This window comes from Neodiprion virginianus, chromosome 6 (assembly GCF_021901495.1).
Source record: "Neodiprion virginianus isolate iyNeoVirg1 chromosome 6, iyNeoVirg1.1, whole genome shotgun sequence".
Taxonomy (NCBI): Eukaryota; Metazoa; Arthropoda; class Insecta; order Hymenoptera; family Diprionidae; genus Neodiprion; species Neodiprion virginianus.
In genome coordinates this window covers 8,963,530-8,981,252 of record NC_060882.1, presented here as the reverse complement: position 1 = coordinate 8,981,252, position 17,723 = coordinate 8,963,530, and the positions used below count along the sequence as shown (strand labels likewise).

The 17,723-nt window shown below is 40.5% G+C and overlaps 1 protein-coding gene across 3 annotated transcripts in view; it reads left to right on the top strand.

Annotated features, from left to right (window-relative positions):
- LOC124306855 (LIM domain only protein 3-like) overlaps positions 1 to 17,723 on the top strand; it is a 104,788-nt gene that overhangs the window by 59,832 nt on the left and 27,233 nt on the right. For all 3 annotated transcript variants that reach the window (XM_046767951.1, XM_046767950.1, XM_046767949.1), the window contains exons 2-4: positions 4,491 to 4,599; positions 4,698 to 4,835; positions 6,022 to 6,147. In XM_046767951.1, the coding sequence (XP_046623907.1) occupies positions 4,511 to 4,599; positions 4,698 to 4,835; positions 6,022 to 6,147 (353 nt within the window). In that variant the 5' untranslated portion in view covers positions 4,491 to 4,510. The remainder of the gene's footprint in view (positions 1 to 4,490; positions 4,600 to 4,697; positions 4,836 to 6,021; positions 6,148 to 17,723) is intronic.

The window sequence follows — 17,723 nt, the reverse complement described above, 5'->3', positions numbered from 1 at the left end:
AAGCACCGACAGCCTGTTTAAATTCCCCTCTTGAATTATTAGACGAGTGGCTCCGCGAGAAATTCAAATTTCGAACTTTTACCACCGCGTACTATTTTTCAATCATCACATTATTAAGACGGTGATGAAGAATATTTTTTTTTTAAAAACGGGGAACAGTATAAACCTTCACAAACTTCCCAATTTGTTTAAACATTTAGTACAGTTTCCATAACTCAATGTACCAGAGACCAAAAAAGCTCAAGCTTTAATTCCGACACAAAAGTAGCTGACACCAAAGTGCGAACTTTCAAAACACAGACGAAAAATGCTGTGCTTTCAAAGAAAACACGTGTGGAGCATATTGGGATTATTCGAGAATCGAGACAAGGCTAATCGCGAAAGCTCCCTAGATTCATTTTTTCAACTTCGTCCGACGACGACGAGTTCGTTCAGCGTAACGGTTATATTACGGGGCGACTGTTAACCCCGGTTGAAATTTTCTAATAGATAACATCTGGGGGAGGAACCTTCGGAGGTGTGTATAGAGAGGTGGCGAAGGCGGAGCTTTCGGATGGGAGAGACACTCCCGCGAAGTTACATCGCACCAGCTACGCTATATATGCACCAAGCTTTCAACGGTCGATGCGCAGAATATCAGGGGAAAAACGAAAATCACGACTATCCCTCTTCGCAGTTGCTCGGCGAATAGTTTTAACGATTTTCTAAGACGAAATTTCATTCCGTCGCGTTTTTTTATTCCGTTTCGTAGTTCATGCCGTAGTCCATGTTCGAGGGATTTCAATGTCAAGCAACTGAAGTCATGAATCAACAAATTCCGATAGTCCCAACGTTAAGATTTTTTTGTGCATTACTTTGAATGTTAATGCAATTTTCACACCTCATGTTTGCAGAAATTCACTGCCTTGTATCACACATCTATTAACCGCGTTTTACCCTCCAATGTAATTGTTTTATTTTATCTAATCGTGCAATTCTCTGATGTTCAATAAATTCGTTACAAAATTATTAATTCGACTTCACGTGTAGTCGGTTTAATTATATATATATTATACTTTATTTAACGAACCCTTTAGTCGAGTCACTTTATAAACTCTTTTCCTTGGCACAGTGGAATAAAATTATTTCATACAGTTAATAAAAATCGTTATAAATCTGAAAACCAAATTACCTTCGACACGTTAAAAGTGATTCAGAATTTCTTCAGGTAAAATAAAGTGTTTCCAGACAATAACTGGCGTGCTAAAAAAACATCTTTCTGATTACATTTGAAAAAAAAAAACAAATTTGTAGCACAAGTTTTCGGTTGTAAAAAAAGATCTGAAGTTTCTTCTACGTCGTATATTGATAAAAATAAATAAAGAACCTAATAATAATTACCGACCTCCCGAGCTAATCTCAGTTGAATATCGATCCTCCCCTGAGCGTTAATCAGAGCGTGGCTATAGTCCAAGTTTAATGGGTAAACAAATGAAGATCGGTGAATCGAAGCAATGTACCGAAGGGGGAAAAGCCAGTTCTAGTTTCATGCCCTTGACAAGGTTAACCGAAACATTAGCTCGAGTGAGCTTGGCCCCGGTTACTACCAGGGATGCCACGTGACCCGGCTCGAACAAGTACGTCAGGTAGGTGATTGAATCATCCACGGATTCTGCTTCTCAAAGCAGCGATAATTCGATTACTTACCCGTGCCTCTGTTAATCATCGACTGATGTAACTGAACCGTCAAATACTACGCATCCCTCTCTCTCTCTCCCTCTCGACTCTCACCCCATCGTTTTATAAGTATTCGCGAAACGTCAGCCTCGCTTCGCTTCGGGCCAATTTTATTTACAACAGAACCCAACGAAAGCTGTTCCGATCGTGACTTCAACTTCGCGAAATTATGGAAGGCCTCATTTCTAGCGGATTTCGTAAAAAAGATGCTTTTTTGTAAGTTTCCGTATTTGGTCTTTTGATTCTTTCTGTTTCGAATGCCCTGAAAGAATTATCGAACATGGTGCATATCGATTCCAACACTGTGAGATTAGTCTTGGCCCCAAGGCTGAAAGTTGACTGTTGAGTTTAGTGCGAACTCTAGTCAGTGAAATATTTTGGAATCCCATGAAATTTTTATAGATCGAAATAATCAACGAACTACTCACTCGTTGTCAGAGAAAAAGCAAAACAATCTTCGTATAACAATTTTATTTCCACACTTCCAGCGTTTCAATTAAAACTGTCACGATCCCGTCAATTTCTCCATCAATATAGTTTAAAATTGTCCATCAAACTCTACGAAAATACGCCGCACAGCATTAGATTCTCATGAAAATGATCGAAATTTTATAATTTTGAACATTCTTCAAATTGAAATTTTTTTTCTCAAATTGTCGATGTCTTGACCTTGTGTTAATCGAATTTGAAGGTATGTTATTTCACTCCCGTTCGCCATAACTGGCTCGAATATCATCACTGGATATTTTTTTAAACGGCGTCTTCTCTCTTCCCATCGTTCGATACGGTCCAATTCATCTTTAACAAACCGCAAATATGTACCCAGGCATTCCTCGACAGAGAACCTCCCCCGGCACCCTCCCCGCCGTTCCGGTAGCTGGTTCTCTCTCTATCTTTCTCTCTCTCGCCCCTTGTTCTCCCTAGTCGAAGGGCCCAACAAGCAGCCGTAATAGCCCTGGGGTGATGGTCGGGCGAGTGAGGTTGGCTGCCTGGCAGATTACGCCCGGGTACGCCGGAGATGATAATCTTGATTGACTCGATTAATTTCGGCTTGAACCAAGTTTTGGGAATTTGCGTCTCCGGTGTTTACGCCGAGCGACAGGTAGGTAAAATCGGCGAACCACCCTCTCGCGCAAATTCTCAGGGAAAAAGAGAGCCGACGAGCGAAGGTGCGTGTCGCGCGCCTCGATAATCACGTCGGCTCTTTTTGCGCTCGATGAAAAAGACGCCGGGAAAATCGATGTAACGCGTGTCCTGCGGAAAGGGGAGATACGCGAGTTGTAAAGTCGCGTTTTCGTAGAATTCCTGCGGAATTGTCGGTTTCCCGTGGTATTGGGGGTTGAAGCGGCGGGTTTGGGTCGGAGTCGGTTCAACTTTCCCAAATTTCAGCCTGACCGACAAAGCTTTGTGTCGTAACCGCAAGAATTTGAATATACATACAATTCTTCCGACTCCTGGTCCACCGATCTATGTACTCGTGACGACCTCAAAACTAGAATCTCAAATCACGTGGAAACGTCAGGGTACCTTTACCCTCTTGCGGATCGATAGCACTGATTTTCGAGATACTAGGCAGAGCTGTAACTTGGTTCCAAGCCTGTCTTTGAGTCGGAATTGGGAATCGACAAATGGTGGAAAAGTAGGTACGGAAACTTGGTAAGATTAGAAGCGACAAGTGAACGGACTTGTAACTACCATCCCAGTGAACGAAAAGACGGTTAATCGAGGACGCGATGACAGACGTTTGGTAGTGGACGACTGGAATTTACTTCAAAGCAGCCGAGCAGCCCGGAGAAGATATTAGTATCCGTGGTGGAAGGTGGAAGGTTGGGGGACTCGCACTGTCCAAGCGGTTAGGACATATTGAAACCACATAAACTTTGCTCATAACTGCTGAGGGGAATGAGCGGAGTTTTAGCAGCCTGCAAACATCGCGTGTCCCGGCGTCCTGGACACTTGGATTTGAAAGGGCGGATGGAGGCTTACAGCCGGTGGATGGTGACTGGGGAACGATAAGGAGCGATATCCGATGGCTGAGGAGGATCGCTCTCCAAATTCGGGCCCGTGCAGGATGAATTATGTAAAAGCCAGGCACATCCGGTGCCTGACAAACTGCAGTTGTTTTCAAATATCTGGCGGAATGGTGGGCGAGGATAAACACGACGTCGAGGTCTGGTGAGGAGGGCGGGGGTCAAACTAATTCGATTCTAAACTCTGACCGCACCGAGCTGCGCACCCCCGACTCGGACACAGATGGCTGTAACCGCGGTTAAATTCTCAAGCCTTAACTCTAATTACTCATAGACAACCCGACGCGGGATTCGCGTAACAGCTGTTTCTGAAACTTGTTAAATGCCCCGAAAGGGATCATCTGGTCAAACGTGAGCACGATAGTTTGATTTCCTTCACGACTATTCCCTCTACCTCTACCTTCGGAACTAGTTATAACCTATTCGTTATACCGGTTCGGTTAGGATCGAATCTTCACGCGAAACGAGAGCTTCCGACTTTCTGTCCAAACGTCAGCAGGTGGAATACGTTGCCTTCAGATCCGCGGAGTCTCTCAAATTCTGTCCCGAACTCCTGGCAGTTGGCCCTGAATGTCTGTGGCGACTTTACAGCGGGTCAGAAAGTTTGGAAGAATGAAAACAATGCTCCGCAACTGTCATTCCGCAGACCGTAGAGTCTGGACTTATCAGATCTGCGAAAGATGAAAATGTCTCTTCTTGTTATCAGACTTTTATCACGAGTGCTTTTCGCTTTTATGATTCCAGAATACTTGACTTGGGAGAAAATGACGATGGACGTGAGCAAGACGGAACCGACCAAGAATGGGACAACCCAAAAAGAGTGCGCTGGGTGCGGAAAGAGCATAACCGAAAGGCAAGTCCGCGTCTTTGTCGGAATCGTGAAATTGGCACGATGAGCCGGTCTAGTGCGAATTTCGGTAATCTACCACAGAACGATTAATACTCCCGCAGGTATCTTCTAAACGCCCTGGATATGTACTGGCACGAGGATTGCCTGAAATGCGGATGCTGTGACTGCAGGCTTGGAGAAGTTGGCTCGACGCTCTACACGAAAGCTAATTTGATACTCTGCAAAAGAGATTATCTCAGGTAAGTCAGCTTAGAGTATAAAACGGAAAACAAGACAGGCTTTAGCTGCACTTTGATGAGATCTTCAATTCAGATTATACGTTATATATGCTGTGATGGAAAAAGGAGTAAATCAGTCCAACTCCTCAAGTTTTCAACCACTCAAAAAACGGGATGAAAAGTAATATCACTCCCGACTCAACCATAATGTCAACTTTTTCGACATGAAAAGTGGGACGAAAGTAGCATATCATTCCCTCTCACCGCGTTTGCGGGTAATAATCTTCTTTATTCCCTTGTTGCATAATGTATTATTTCTTTCGTCAAAAACTACAAGGCAACAAGTCGACTTGATCCTCTTTTCCATGCCAGTCAACTCAGTCCAATTTCTAACGGAACCGCCCAACAGGGATTGCAGTTAAAATCGTTGTAAAAAATTGCGAGACGAATGGACTTGCATTGTGCGAAAGTTTGATATGTGATGGCGAAAAGCAAACGAAAGTTTACAAAACAGCCTTGGGTCAACGGCGTGCCACAAATCGAATATTCCAGATGAATTTCCCTTATTGAATATATCTACAACCCGAATAAACACGCGTTGAACAAACAAGCCGCGTTGAGATTACCGGCTCCCGAGGGAGCGCACAGGTGCCCGGTTGCCTGGCGGCGGCTTCGCGTTGCGAGTTATTGAAACTATTGTCCTTATTAATGGTCAAATATTTGAGAATGATATTACCAGGCCTTTTATTGGATATCGGTATTGGTTATCCGCCGTTTCCGAAACCGAGATCCACAGCTTTTATTTTTCTCACGAGCGATATTTTCTTAACGCGAAAATCGTGTCTGCTGCACTTGCACTGCAAAATCTAGTAAGGACTTTCATATCTGCGCCTCAGATACGTCGCGCAAAATTTTTCGTATTTAACCATGAACGCTATTTTGGCACTGGGAAGATCGATCGGTTGCTTTATCGATAAAAAAAAACAATGCGATTCCTATTTAAATTATATTGTATTCCCGAAAAATTCAAGGGAAGTAAATATCCTCATTCATTCAAAATCGTACGACGAAAAAGGAAGACGAGTAACTGAGAAAACTCCAGTCAAAATCTGCTTGATGATATTCAAAAATGTCTGACTTTATACCTGAACTTTTTGTGACCCGTGACTCAGCGTCAAAATGTTTATTTATCCACCTGAATTTTCAGGCTCTTTGGAAATACCGGCTACTGTGCAGCGTGCAGCAAAGTTATACCAGCATTTGAGATGGTGATGAGAGCAAGAGCGAACGTTTATCACTTGGAGTGTTTCGCTTGTCAGCAGTGCAATCACCGGTAAGCCAATTAATCGCAGATATTTCCGCACGCAATGTTATGGCGTGACCAGCATGTTTGTAATAGGCGCGCAGATAAGCAAAAAATCGTTGCTTCTTATTAACCTTACCACGAGTTTATCGCAAATTTAGCATTTGTCAAATTACTGTTCAATTTAAATCACTTGAAAATGGCTAAAAATCTATTAGATTCGTTCGATTTGACTCTATAATGGCTCATTTTATTCGGAACATTATTTTTTATCGTTAAATATTCAATTTTACAATTTTTCACCGGTATTGATTGTGACTAAAAAATGGGAATACTAAATTGACTACTGCATAAAAATCGGTTTCAGTGACTGGATGAAATCGAGGAAAATCTACCGGGTTTCGATAGATTTTCGAGCGATTTCAAACGAAGCATCGTTTTCAATCTTTTGTTTACAATTCCAGTATTCTCTATTTCCGTAACAAGAGAATTATAGAATTAACCAAAATGAGAAACAGTGAAAATAAATCATTGAAACGAGGTGGAAAATCGGCGAGTATGTCACGCGTGACGAACGCGTTTTGAAACGCGGCGAGACGCGCGTCTTTGTTGATAACAATTCGTTCGGTAATTAAATCTTCACACCCGATGACGCACGTCTCATTCGGATATTCCTGAAGGCAGCTCATCCGTATAACAATTTAATTTATCCACCCCACCATTCCTCCGTCCCCCTCCATCTCTATCTCTCTCCAAAACTCTAACTTTACAACACTTCGCTTACTTATTCACAACAACTGAGTTAAGCTGCAAACTCCGTCGAGCTGGCTCAACTCGACTCTGCAGTCCTCGCGGGTCCAAACAGCTAGAAAACTCCCCAGCTGGTGAATATAATTCACGGTGAGAAAATTATCTCATCGTTTATTATCGCCGTCATGGGGACTCGACTGTTTTTATCTCGACGACGAAACAGAGTCTGAGATTTTCGGTTAGATTAAAAGACCGATCGAAACAAACATTACGTGCCGCAAACTTGGTGAAGAATTTTTACAGGAGGACTGTGCCAAAAAAATCGAGTTGCCGGATTTGAAGCTGTCCGTTCAATGTGTTATAGAAGACAAAGAATAAAAGTGATACCCAAAGTTTCATCGACATCGGTTGATATTTAGGGCTCGCGGAACTCAAAAAGATGTGTTTTTTTTAATGATTTATGCCATTTTTTACATAAAGATTTGTTTCTTCGCTTTACCACATTATTAGTACAATTTTTTATTAAAATTTAGTGAAATACATATAATATTTAATATTTCAAAGCCTGCAAAGTGATATTCATCGAGTATTAGGATAGTTAAATGCATTTTCTAAAGGGTTGATTTCCATTTATTCAAAAACACGTTACGTATTTTCATTAATCGACCGTATCCTACGGCAAGTTGTAATTTTAGAATAATGTACAAGCTGGATATCACAGACTCAAATTTTTCGAGTCAATTTATTCCACTAAACGTCAAATTTCACAATCACGAGGCAGAGAAAAAATCTAAATTAAACTCATCCTAAAATGGAGATAGATAATAATTGACAACTGAAGGGAACTGCTCGAAGCATACACGGAGAATGGCGAAGACAGAGAGAGAGGATAAGGGTGGTAAGGAGAAGGGTGAAAGTAAAATGCAAATTATTTTGTCTAATACCTTGATTAAATCACGATATTCTAAGGGGAACGCTTTGAAACAATTCGAGGGGATGGCTTGCGAAACTTGCAGCCTGGTAAAGGCCGCGCAGTAATCTCATGCCTACGCATACACACCCCTTTCACAGAATAATATCAGAGGTACACGATCCTCGAGTAGCGTTCAATATTGAGATGAGATTGCCCAAGTTTGCCGAAGGAGAGGAGACGAAGATGTTTGCTGTTGGATATGGGAAAAAAATTTATACTTGTACGAAACGGACAAATTGTCGCGAGCTGATAAGTCGACCGTCGGTACGATGGAAATTCACGGATCTCGAAAATTTGCCAATTCGTGTAATTGGCTTCGGAAAATTCCAAAATTTAACCACAATTCGCATGGAAATATTCTGTGGCAGACTTTGCAACTCGACAAGTATCCCCGCGACATTTTTATCACGTTTACACGCGTTGTGCAGAAAATGATTGTACGGTGTGTAAAATTGTGAAATACATTCACGCGAGAATATATTTCCACAGTACCGCCTCGTGGTGGCATAAATGATCACCGATAATCTAGAATTTTATCATCTACCGCTGTAACGGAAAATTGGAATTAACGTTTCAATGCAATTTCGGTCTGCCTGATATCTCATTCGCATTCATCGCATCGCGTCGTTAAACGGTATATATTATTTAATTAGTTGCGAGAAGTAATTATGGTTAGCAAAATTACTATGTCATCGTTATAGAAACAGTCCGGTCAGTAACAAGAAATGTATCCCAGATCGATCTCTCCGATTTAGTTTCTTTTGTAATATGTTATAGTATACTAAAAACTACGCAACAGGTATTTTTTTTACATCTGCCATTAAATAGTTCAAGGGGGTGAAACCACCCTCCAAAGTAAAGCATGTCAAGGTGCGATATAACGGTTTTTTTCTTTTTTTTTTTATTTTATTTTAACTGAGAAAATAACATTTTTCATATCTCGTTATGAGAAAACTTTTCCAGTTGGATTGGTTAAAAATATTACGTTCTTGTGGGTGAAACTGCCAAATCGCCCCTCGAAATGAATTACTTGGGAGGATGGTTTCACCCCCTCAAAGCGTTTAATGGCAGATAAAAGAAATACATGTCGCTTAGATTTTAGTCTACAATAACGTATTACAAAAGAAATAAGATTCGAGATATCGACCTGGTACACCACCTTCCTTGTAAGTAAGTAAGAAGAGTATAATTTCAAACAATTCGCACAATCTACGTCGAATGGTTTCAGAATATAAATCTGTGCTTTTTAATTCTGACTTACCCTCATTTTTATCCAAAATTTCGCGTCATCCCCACGGCTGTATTCCGACTTTCATATTCCATTTCTTCCTGCAACGTCGAAAAAAGTTACGATTAACGAGCGAAAAGAACATTAATGATGGTAAAATTGTCAGATCCACCGAGTGTGGCGTTGCAAAAAACTTGCAGCAATGAATTGTGCGAATTCAAGTGGCGATATCGCAGTACACAGTTTACGTTATGATCCGCGGTTGCGCAAGCGAGGGAGGGAAACCACCGAGAATGGCATCGTCATTCATCGAGTTACGATGCTGCAACGTTTGCTCATGCTAAGCGTGTTGCATGAACTACCCATCGCGTCACCACGTCGTGCTCGACAACCGTAGCGTAATCGTATGTTTGCAGGTCGTTTCTCAGTCCGCGAAATCCCGTTTCAACATTTGTTTCACGAAAAACCGTACGAGGTTTTTTTGATTTTGTTTTTTCAACCCTCCTTCTCTACCGCACACATCCAAATTCAGGAAAGATAGAAAATATGTATAAAAAATATTGGAAACTAGTGAGAAACTGGATTCATGGAATCAATACGGAGTAGAAAATAGGTCAGATTTTTCGTGCTGGGATTTAAAATGAAATTTAGTTTTGGCCTGGCCTGGTAATGAAAATCATCCGAAAATCGACTCTGAAGTTACGTAGATGATATAGAATGTGGATATGTACAATAAATACATTTAGGGAAAAAACGGACTCATTCTTCCTAATTATGTTCAATTATGTGAGGTCACGTTCCGACGAGGGGGAAATAGAATATGTAAACATGAAATGCGAGGGGTGATATTTATCAAAAAATTTAACACAGCGTTTGTTCTTGTCACATGCTGCATCGCGATATCACTGAAATGGAAAATTAAAAAATATCTTTCCGCTTAACGGTCAAACGGCAAACAGGATTTAACATACATATATACATATAATTACAGTTCCTTTAAACAAAACTCGAGATAACTTTGTCCCCCTCTTCGTTATATACGTACGTATAATTAAACCCACCCTTTTTTTTCCCTTTTTTTTTTTTTTGTTGAAAACACCGAATACACAGATAAATAAAGCTTGTTGATTACGAAATTTCGATGCTAAGTTCGCTGGCTGAAAAACGAAAAATTTGATAAAAGTAAAGTAAAATAATTTCTTCCTTTGTGTGGAAAAATCAAATGTGGATGATTTGGAAGCGATCTTGAACCGTTTTAATTTTACAGCTAGAATAGCGATGAGAATGAAAGATTCCGAATAGAACTGATTGGGAATAGAATCGTTGACGCCGATTGCAAGTTCGTTTGCGGAATTGGACTGGTTTTAATGAGGTTTCGATATGGGTTCGACCGCGCGTTAATTCCGCTGAAAACTTGCCGCGTTGACGAGTGCGCAACACACGTGCCAAACGATATTACGGTATAGTGTCGAACAATATTTGCCAGACCGCAAATTTCTGCATCATTTTACCGAGAGCCGAGCTGCAGGATAGCCTGGCTAATTTCGTATTTGTCCAATTAATTCAGGAGCATTTAACAGGATTTGATGTCTCGTTAATTATTCTGTAGTCCATAGATTAGCGATTCGAGCCTCTCTTTCCGCCCCCCGGACGTTCCCGCATTGCGATTTTATTTTTTCATCCTGTTAGCAAAAAATACGGATTGCGCGATTAATTCGATCGGTGCATACGAAGCATTATTTTCGGCGGTGAAAAACCCACCACACCCTATCAGATTAGAATTTCACAAATTTCCCCCCGAGCCGAGTAATAGGTACTAATTAACAGGCAGAAGCCACGCGTGTGGTTTTCGAATTACGGTCTGCAACTATTTATCGCATTTTTGTCCAAATTCCCTGTCCAATACATTTCAATTACAAAGTGAAACGTGAACTTCGTAGAGAATCAATTACGTCAGGAATTCGCAATCGAATTGCCAATCCGTGTGCACAATGCGAATTGATAAAGCTAGGAATATGAAAAAGTTTAGATAAAAAACCGAATAAAACATTGGATATTTCAACCCTCTGTAAAACTGTAAGCTTCGTAAAACGCGGAGTAAATTTCACCCTTGATTAAACCGATTGATCCATGCACTTCCACGCCGACTGAATTACACGTGGAATTTCGGGCTATTTTTTAACCCCGAAACTGCAGGTGCCCGAACTTTTTGCGGCAACGCGAAGGAAACTATCCGTCATGCGAGACGGTTGAGCCCAACGTACGTTAATCCAGGCGAGGCTCAGGAGCGCCTATTCTATTCTAGGATCAGTTTAAACCAGAGATTAAACTATCACTTTGCATGACAGCGTCTCAAAAACCCCGCCAGCTTAACTCGGCTGACAGTTATGAACTAATTCAGATCTTATAAATGCACAAGGGTTCTCTCCTTGTTATATGCGTATGACATACAGATAAAATACATGGATTAATACAGCGAGGTTTGTCATACGGACTGTGACGAGTGACTGCGAAAGAATATCGTCGAGAATGGTAGTGCGTTAGGTGGAATATAAAATCATAAACGAAAAGCCTATCGCATAAAAATTATTGTCATGACGAGCTTTAAAATTGAAACTTGGGGTTGAAAACAAAAACGAATTTTTATCGACAGAAACTTTCGTTCAAGATTTGTCTCGTTGATTACATTTGTTTTTCAGAATCCACAGAGTTTCCAAAAAAATTTGTGTGAACTAATTTTCGCTGTGAAATTTTGATTATTCTGCAGTCTGTTTGTAAATTTGCATATTTCGACCTAAAATCAATTATGAATCACGTACTAAAAAAATTGCTGTGAATCACACAAGTAAAACTATATACTATATACTATATAAAACTATATATATATATTTAGTTATAAAAAGGTTATAAAAAGCAATGCGGAATAATTCTTTGAGTTTCAGGTATGTGCAATGTACATAAATGTATGTATAGGTAGCTTTACGTAAACGTATACGTATGTATGCGTAAACAGAGGCAATGTAAAGTACAGTGAGTTAATTAATTAGCAAAACGTGTTTCCACTCCCAAGAGTTAGGAGCCGTGGTTTCTTGATTCTAATCCATCCGGGTGGCAAGTCTGTGGGTTTCATATACGCAAATGAAACATGGCCATGCGTGAGCGAATTTTATGGCTATAGTACATTAAGCAAGCGACAGTCGAAACAGGTGACGAGAATTTGATAAACATTTTCAAATAAGAGCCATTCCAGGATCGCCGAATTGAAGATAAATAAAATAACTAGAAAAAAAGAGCAGGAAGAAAATTAAACGTTTTAGATTATCGCGTACATTAACTTGTTACGGATATTCTATTATATGGTTCGTCTTAAGAAAAGACGATTCCACGTAAGAACTAGTGATTCTATTCACTAAAATCATCAAGTAGCGTTTGATTTGCTAGAAAATAAGTTTTGTTTTATTCAAACCAGGTTCACTTTGATCGAATAAATTTATTTGAATGAATTTCTTGTGTGGATTTCATCAAATGATTTGTTCAGATAAAATGAAACTTTCATCCAACCAAGCAAACATTGATTAGCGAATATAATTCGGCAGCTTCAAAGTTTATATATTGAGTTATAAAAATCTGCTGACAATAATCTTATACTTGCTCGAAGATAAAGTTTCGTCGAATGCGATCAGAGCTTTAAAATATCGATCGACAATGATTGAGATTGACATATTTGGAAAAACTGGCATACGAACAGATTTATATTTATACCGAGCCACACGCAGCGTATTGAAATTGCATTTATTGACGACGGACATGAAAGCGTCGCTTATTACAAATCGGTGTCGAATACACAAAGCACATTGCGTTTCCCAAAGCTGTGGTAACGAGAGTCTCGGCTATCGAATGACAAAGGGATTCCCATGCCGACTCGCTTTCGACGCGTGGGGAGGGAAGAGGAGGGCAGAGGGGTCGGACATTGAAGCCCTTCGAGGCTGGACTGCATTTCCAAAATTCAAAATGCAACTGAATTCCCTCCTTGACGCGGCGCGGCGTCCGGCTTTCGAAACCTGATATCCGTTTGCGAACCTGCAGTTCAATAATGGTCGAGACATCACGGGGATGATTTTGATTGAAGCGGGTCATTGAAAATCTTGTCAAAAGAAGATTGAAGTGAAAAACGCGACGGTGAATTCAATTTTTGGAGTAAAAAAATAGCGCACGATCGTCTGAATACTCGAAACAAACAGCTTCGTGTTTGCAAAACGAAGAAATTAGTTGTAATCGTGATTACAGTGATAAATACGAATTAGATTAACTTCGAAAAGATTGGATTTTGACGCACGATCTAGTGTAAAAACACACCAATGAATTTAATTAAAACCAAATTAACCAAACGCGGGACGAATTGTAAAACTGTGAGTCCGTACAAAAAAAAATTATGCATTATTAAACAAATTTTTAAAAAGTCACATTGTTCTACTATTTTTACAGAACAAAAGGAATGGCGTTCCTTGAATTTTGACAAATCATGACTAATTTGTTCCTGTATCAACCCTCTAAAAATCGTCTGAAACTGTCTTCAGGTAACAATAATCCCTCCCAAAAAGCACCCTTGGTGCAAAAACCTTTCGCTAAACACATTAAATGTGGTCGTTACCCACAAAAATACCTTCTTTAATCGAAAACGTATGCATTCAATTACTTTATGCAAAAAACTCATTCCACGAATACGCTGTATACAAATAAATATCCTCATCCTTTGTCAGAAAAAATTGAAATCGCAAGTATTGCCAAGTATTCGCGCGCTTTGACGTTTAGCACTACGTTTGTACGCATTTTCACCCATTTTAACGCCAAACTGGGACAGACGATTTGCACGGTACACTTTAAAAATCCGTTTGAAAAATTTATACCGAAGCATTTCTCGAGCAAGGATACATTACGCAATACAACGGACAAAAAATGTGAATACAAAATTGTGCAAAAACCACTAATCCGACAGCATCCATCCTTCGACCACGTAATCTGCATGTTATTTACGCTACTATCTCGAAGAAGGCCTGCCCTACAACTTATGAATCGGCGGAGTTATAAATTTTTGGAAAATGACCCCGTTTCTACGGTTTTTAAAGGTTTTTTCAAATAAAAATGACTTAGGCTCATTTCGAAGATATTTCAACTCTCTACGACTTTTCTTCTCGGGGTACGATGATTGCTTGATTATTTTTTTCATCCAAGAAGCGAAAAACTAAGAAAGAAACGCGTTTTCCACTTTTGAACATTAATAAAAATAAGTCGTCCCCTGAACTGAGTTGGATAAACGTGTGCATTTTCGTTTATTAAACGTGCTTCAAATTGTGGCGCAGTTAGTTTTCAGGTGGGATTTAAGTCCCAAAAAGCCCAGATCGATTGGTCTATTCAGCCAAGTTTAATTGTAAGTAAAACGGCTTCGGTATAAGCGGAGTCTTCGAGCCAACGGCAGAACCGAGGTGTGGCTACGAATTGCTCGTTGGTGGTAAAACGATACGTGCGGTAAACAAACAAAGTCGAGATCTCGATGCGAATTTGACACACGTGCAGGGCTCGATCGCAGGCGAAGAAGGCAAGGAGGCAGGGAGGGTGTAACTTCCGTGGAGGGTTGTTAGCCGAGGTTAAATTGGCGGCAGTATATTACCGGTCAGAAGTCGCATTTAATTTGAATATAATCAGAAAAGTAGATCTCAAGAGCTCGCGGGGTTCTCCGCGGCCTGTGAGGACTGCGTGACGCTGGCCGGAAGTCGGCCCGGGACACCGGAAACAAAATGGCTGCACGAAGGGATGAAGTAAAGAGGAGGAGAAAGAGGCACAGCGGTCAGAGAGCCAGAGAGAGAGGGAGAGGAAGAGAGAGAGAGAGAGAGAGTGAGTAAAGCCTGGGTCTCGAGAGAGTGTGAATATACTCATAGTGCCAAGTTGACTTTGCACATTGTGCTACAGTTATTCGCCACAACCGAAGGTTAATCGTCAGCTCAGGCATAAATGGACGGAATTTGGTGCCGCGAATTATACAACGCCACTTTACGGGGTCTCCCCGCGTCGACGCGAGCATTGAAAACCACTTTTCGAAACAAAATGGTCTGACTTTCCTCCCCTCTTCGCCAAACTCTAGGATTGTCGTTCAAGTGCATGAGTTCAAGGTAATCGTAAGAAAGAATACCTCTTTTGGATGGTTATTTTTTCAAAATGAATTCGTCTTGAATTTCGATCTACACAATTAGTGATTCAAGTCCGGGAAGATACTGAAAATCTTCAGAGATCTTTTGAAATTCTTTGAAATATCACGATGCCCAATGAAATCTCATGCAAGTATTGTAAAGCCTTTAGAACACCGTAAGTCCGCATTAAATCTTTATGGTTCGAAATCTTCTCGCTAATATATGTCATCTTTTCTCATTGATCAAGCTTCAAAGTAATGAAATATAAACTACATTCAAAACTGCGTGAATGATTAGTTGAAAAAAAAAAAAAAAAGAAAAAACCAAGCAAAATATGTAAAATTTCTCTTTTATTTCCAGCTTGGCTTGTACCTGCGTAACGTAGGTAACTGCAGCGTGTGTTGGCACGATTATTTGCAAAGACCGTGGGTGGAACAATGACAATTAAATCAGCTAAGCTCGTATAATGTCGAAATACAATAATATAAACACAAACAATGCAATGGGAGATGAGGGGAGTTTCGGCGAGTACGGTGTACGGCTATACAAGGTAATCGCTTGACAAAGACGTGGCTTCTGCAGACAATAGGTACCGAGGATCCTCGCGAAACAGATCGTAAGTCGAGAAAGCTTAAATCCGAAGCCCGTTACGCTCGCAATCGATCATTCGCAGATTATGCACCATTATTGCCACTCGTTAAATGAATCGTCGGATAATTTTGTCTCTGGAAATTTCTGTTTAAAGGAAGGAAAAAAGAAAATGGTCAAATTGACAGTCGATTTATTTGTCATCGAAATTATGAACGACGTTGCACGAATAGATATGCGTACATAACAATTTCGATGGCAAAGCTCACAAATCACAAGGCTGTATGTACGCAGCGATAATTACACGGAATTATCAGCTTTGAAAACGTTGAGCTGCAGGGTGAATTTCAAAACATATTTTCGAATATTGTACACCCCGTTGAATGAACGGCTCGCTTTTATTGTTGGTGAAATATTATTTCAAATCGTTCAATATTATTCCCCACGGTTTTAATCCGGCGCCAATTCTGCACACGCAATAACTGACGTATAAACTCCGATTTCAACGCTAAAACGCCGTTGCATTCCATCGTGATAATGCGAACGCGTTATTGCATAAGGGAACCGTCCGACCCACTGTTTGGCAATTTATAAAATTGGCCAACTATTTTTCTGCAAAATTACATGCTAATGCGTTGAATATGATTTGTGGAAAGTTACTGCAAACAAATATGCAGCATGCATAACCGCACCGAGCATGCACCATATATCTATTCCCATAGATCAATACGCGGTTTTTGTAACGCGTTAACTGTTGCTTGCAGGCAAAAAACATGTTTCAAACCGACGTTTCCACGACGCCCATGAACCGTTGAAAAGCGTGTGATTAAGCAACTGAGCCTTAAGAGTGTTTCGTGCCCTCGCGTGACTCGAGAAGAAAGACTTCCGTTCTCGTCTACACTTTGCAAGGTCAACAGCTTCGACCCTTGACTAATAGGGAAGTTCCGTGAATTTTTATATTTTTATCTTACATCTTCGTGATTCGAAGAATATTATTTGATCATGCTTTTCGGTGTTTCATTTCAAATAAAGTCGAAGCAAATTTTAAAGGTTAAAGGATTATTATTATTGTTATTTAAGTAGTGAAATAGTTTCCCTCAAAATTCGAAGTAAAAAAAAACCGGAATATTTTATCCAAACTCGAAGACTTTCTAAACATATCGCGAATATGCTTTCGCTAATTGATCGTTTAAGATAGCACGAAAAGGTTGAGCTTCAATTACGAATACCAGCTGCCTCGCCGCTCGACTCAAACGCGATAATTACTTGAAGATCTAAGATGATTATACCTGTATATGGTTGTGAAAATTAAAATGACGTTAAATTGACGTCGAGAGGCGAGGGTGGCAAAGGTCAGAGAAATGCCAGCCTCGACCTGCCGACTGACATTACGTGCACGAAATGTCATCAACCCCAACAAGGTGTTTCTTTTCTCAAGCGATATCCCGCACCATCTGCTACCCTTAGCCGAACCCTTTCAAACCATAACACGCCGCGTTCTTCGGTTATTAATAAGAAATTAACGAGGAAATAAGGTCGAGCCTCGCTAATCGTTGCAAGGCCTCGACTTCTTTGCCGTTAGCGAAACTCAATTTCTGACTAAACATTGTAAGTAGTAGTCAATGGTTCAAAAACGTTTCACTCACTCAAACCTCGGAATCTGCTCCAGACATTTCACGGATAGCAGAGATGCGGGGAGACAATCTGAGACTTGGGTGACACATTGGCTTCTGAGTTCTACAATATCTGCTCCAGACACTTAGTTCTCCAGACTGCTCGGTGCTCGCGATACCCGCGAACCGACTTCATATTATATCTCCCTCGTCACGTCTGACGTCACTTCCAAACTATTCACACTCGTCGCACAATGGGGACCCATCCA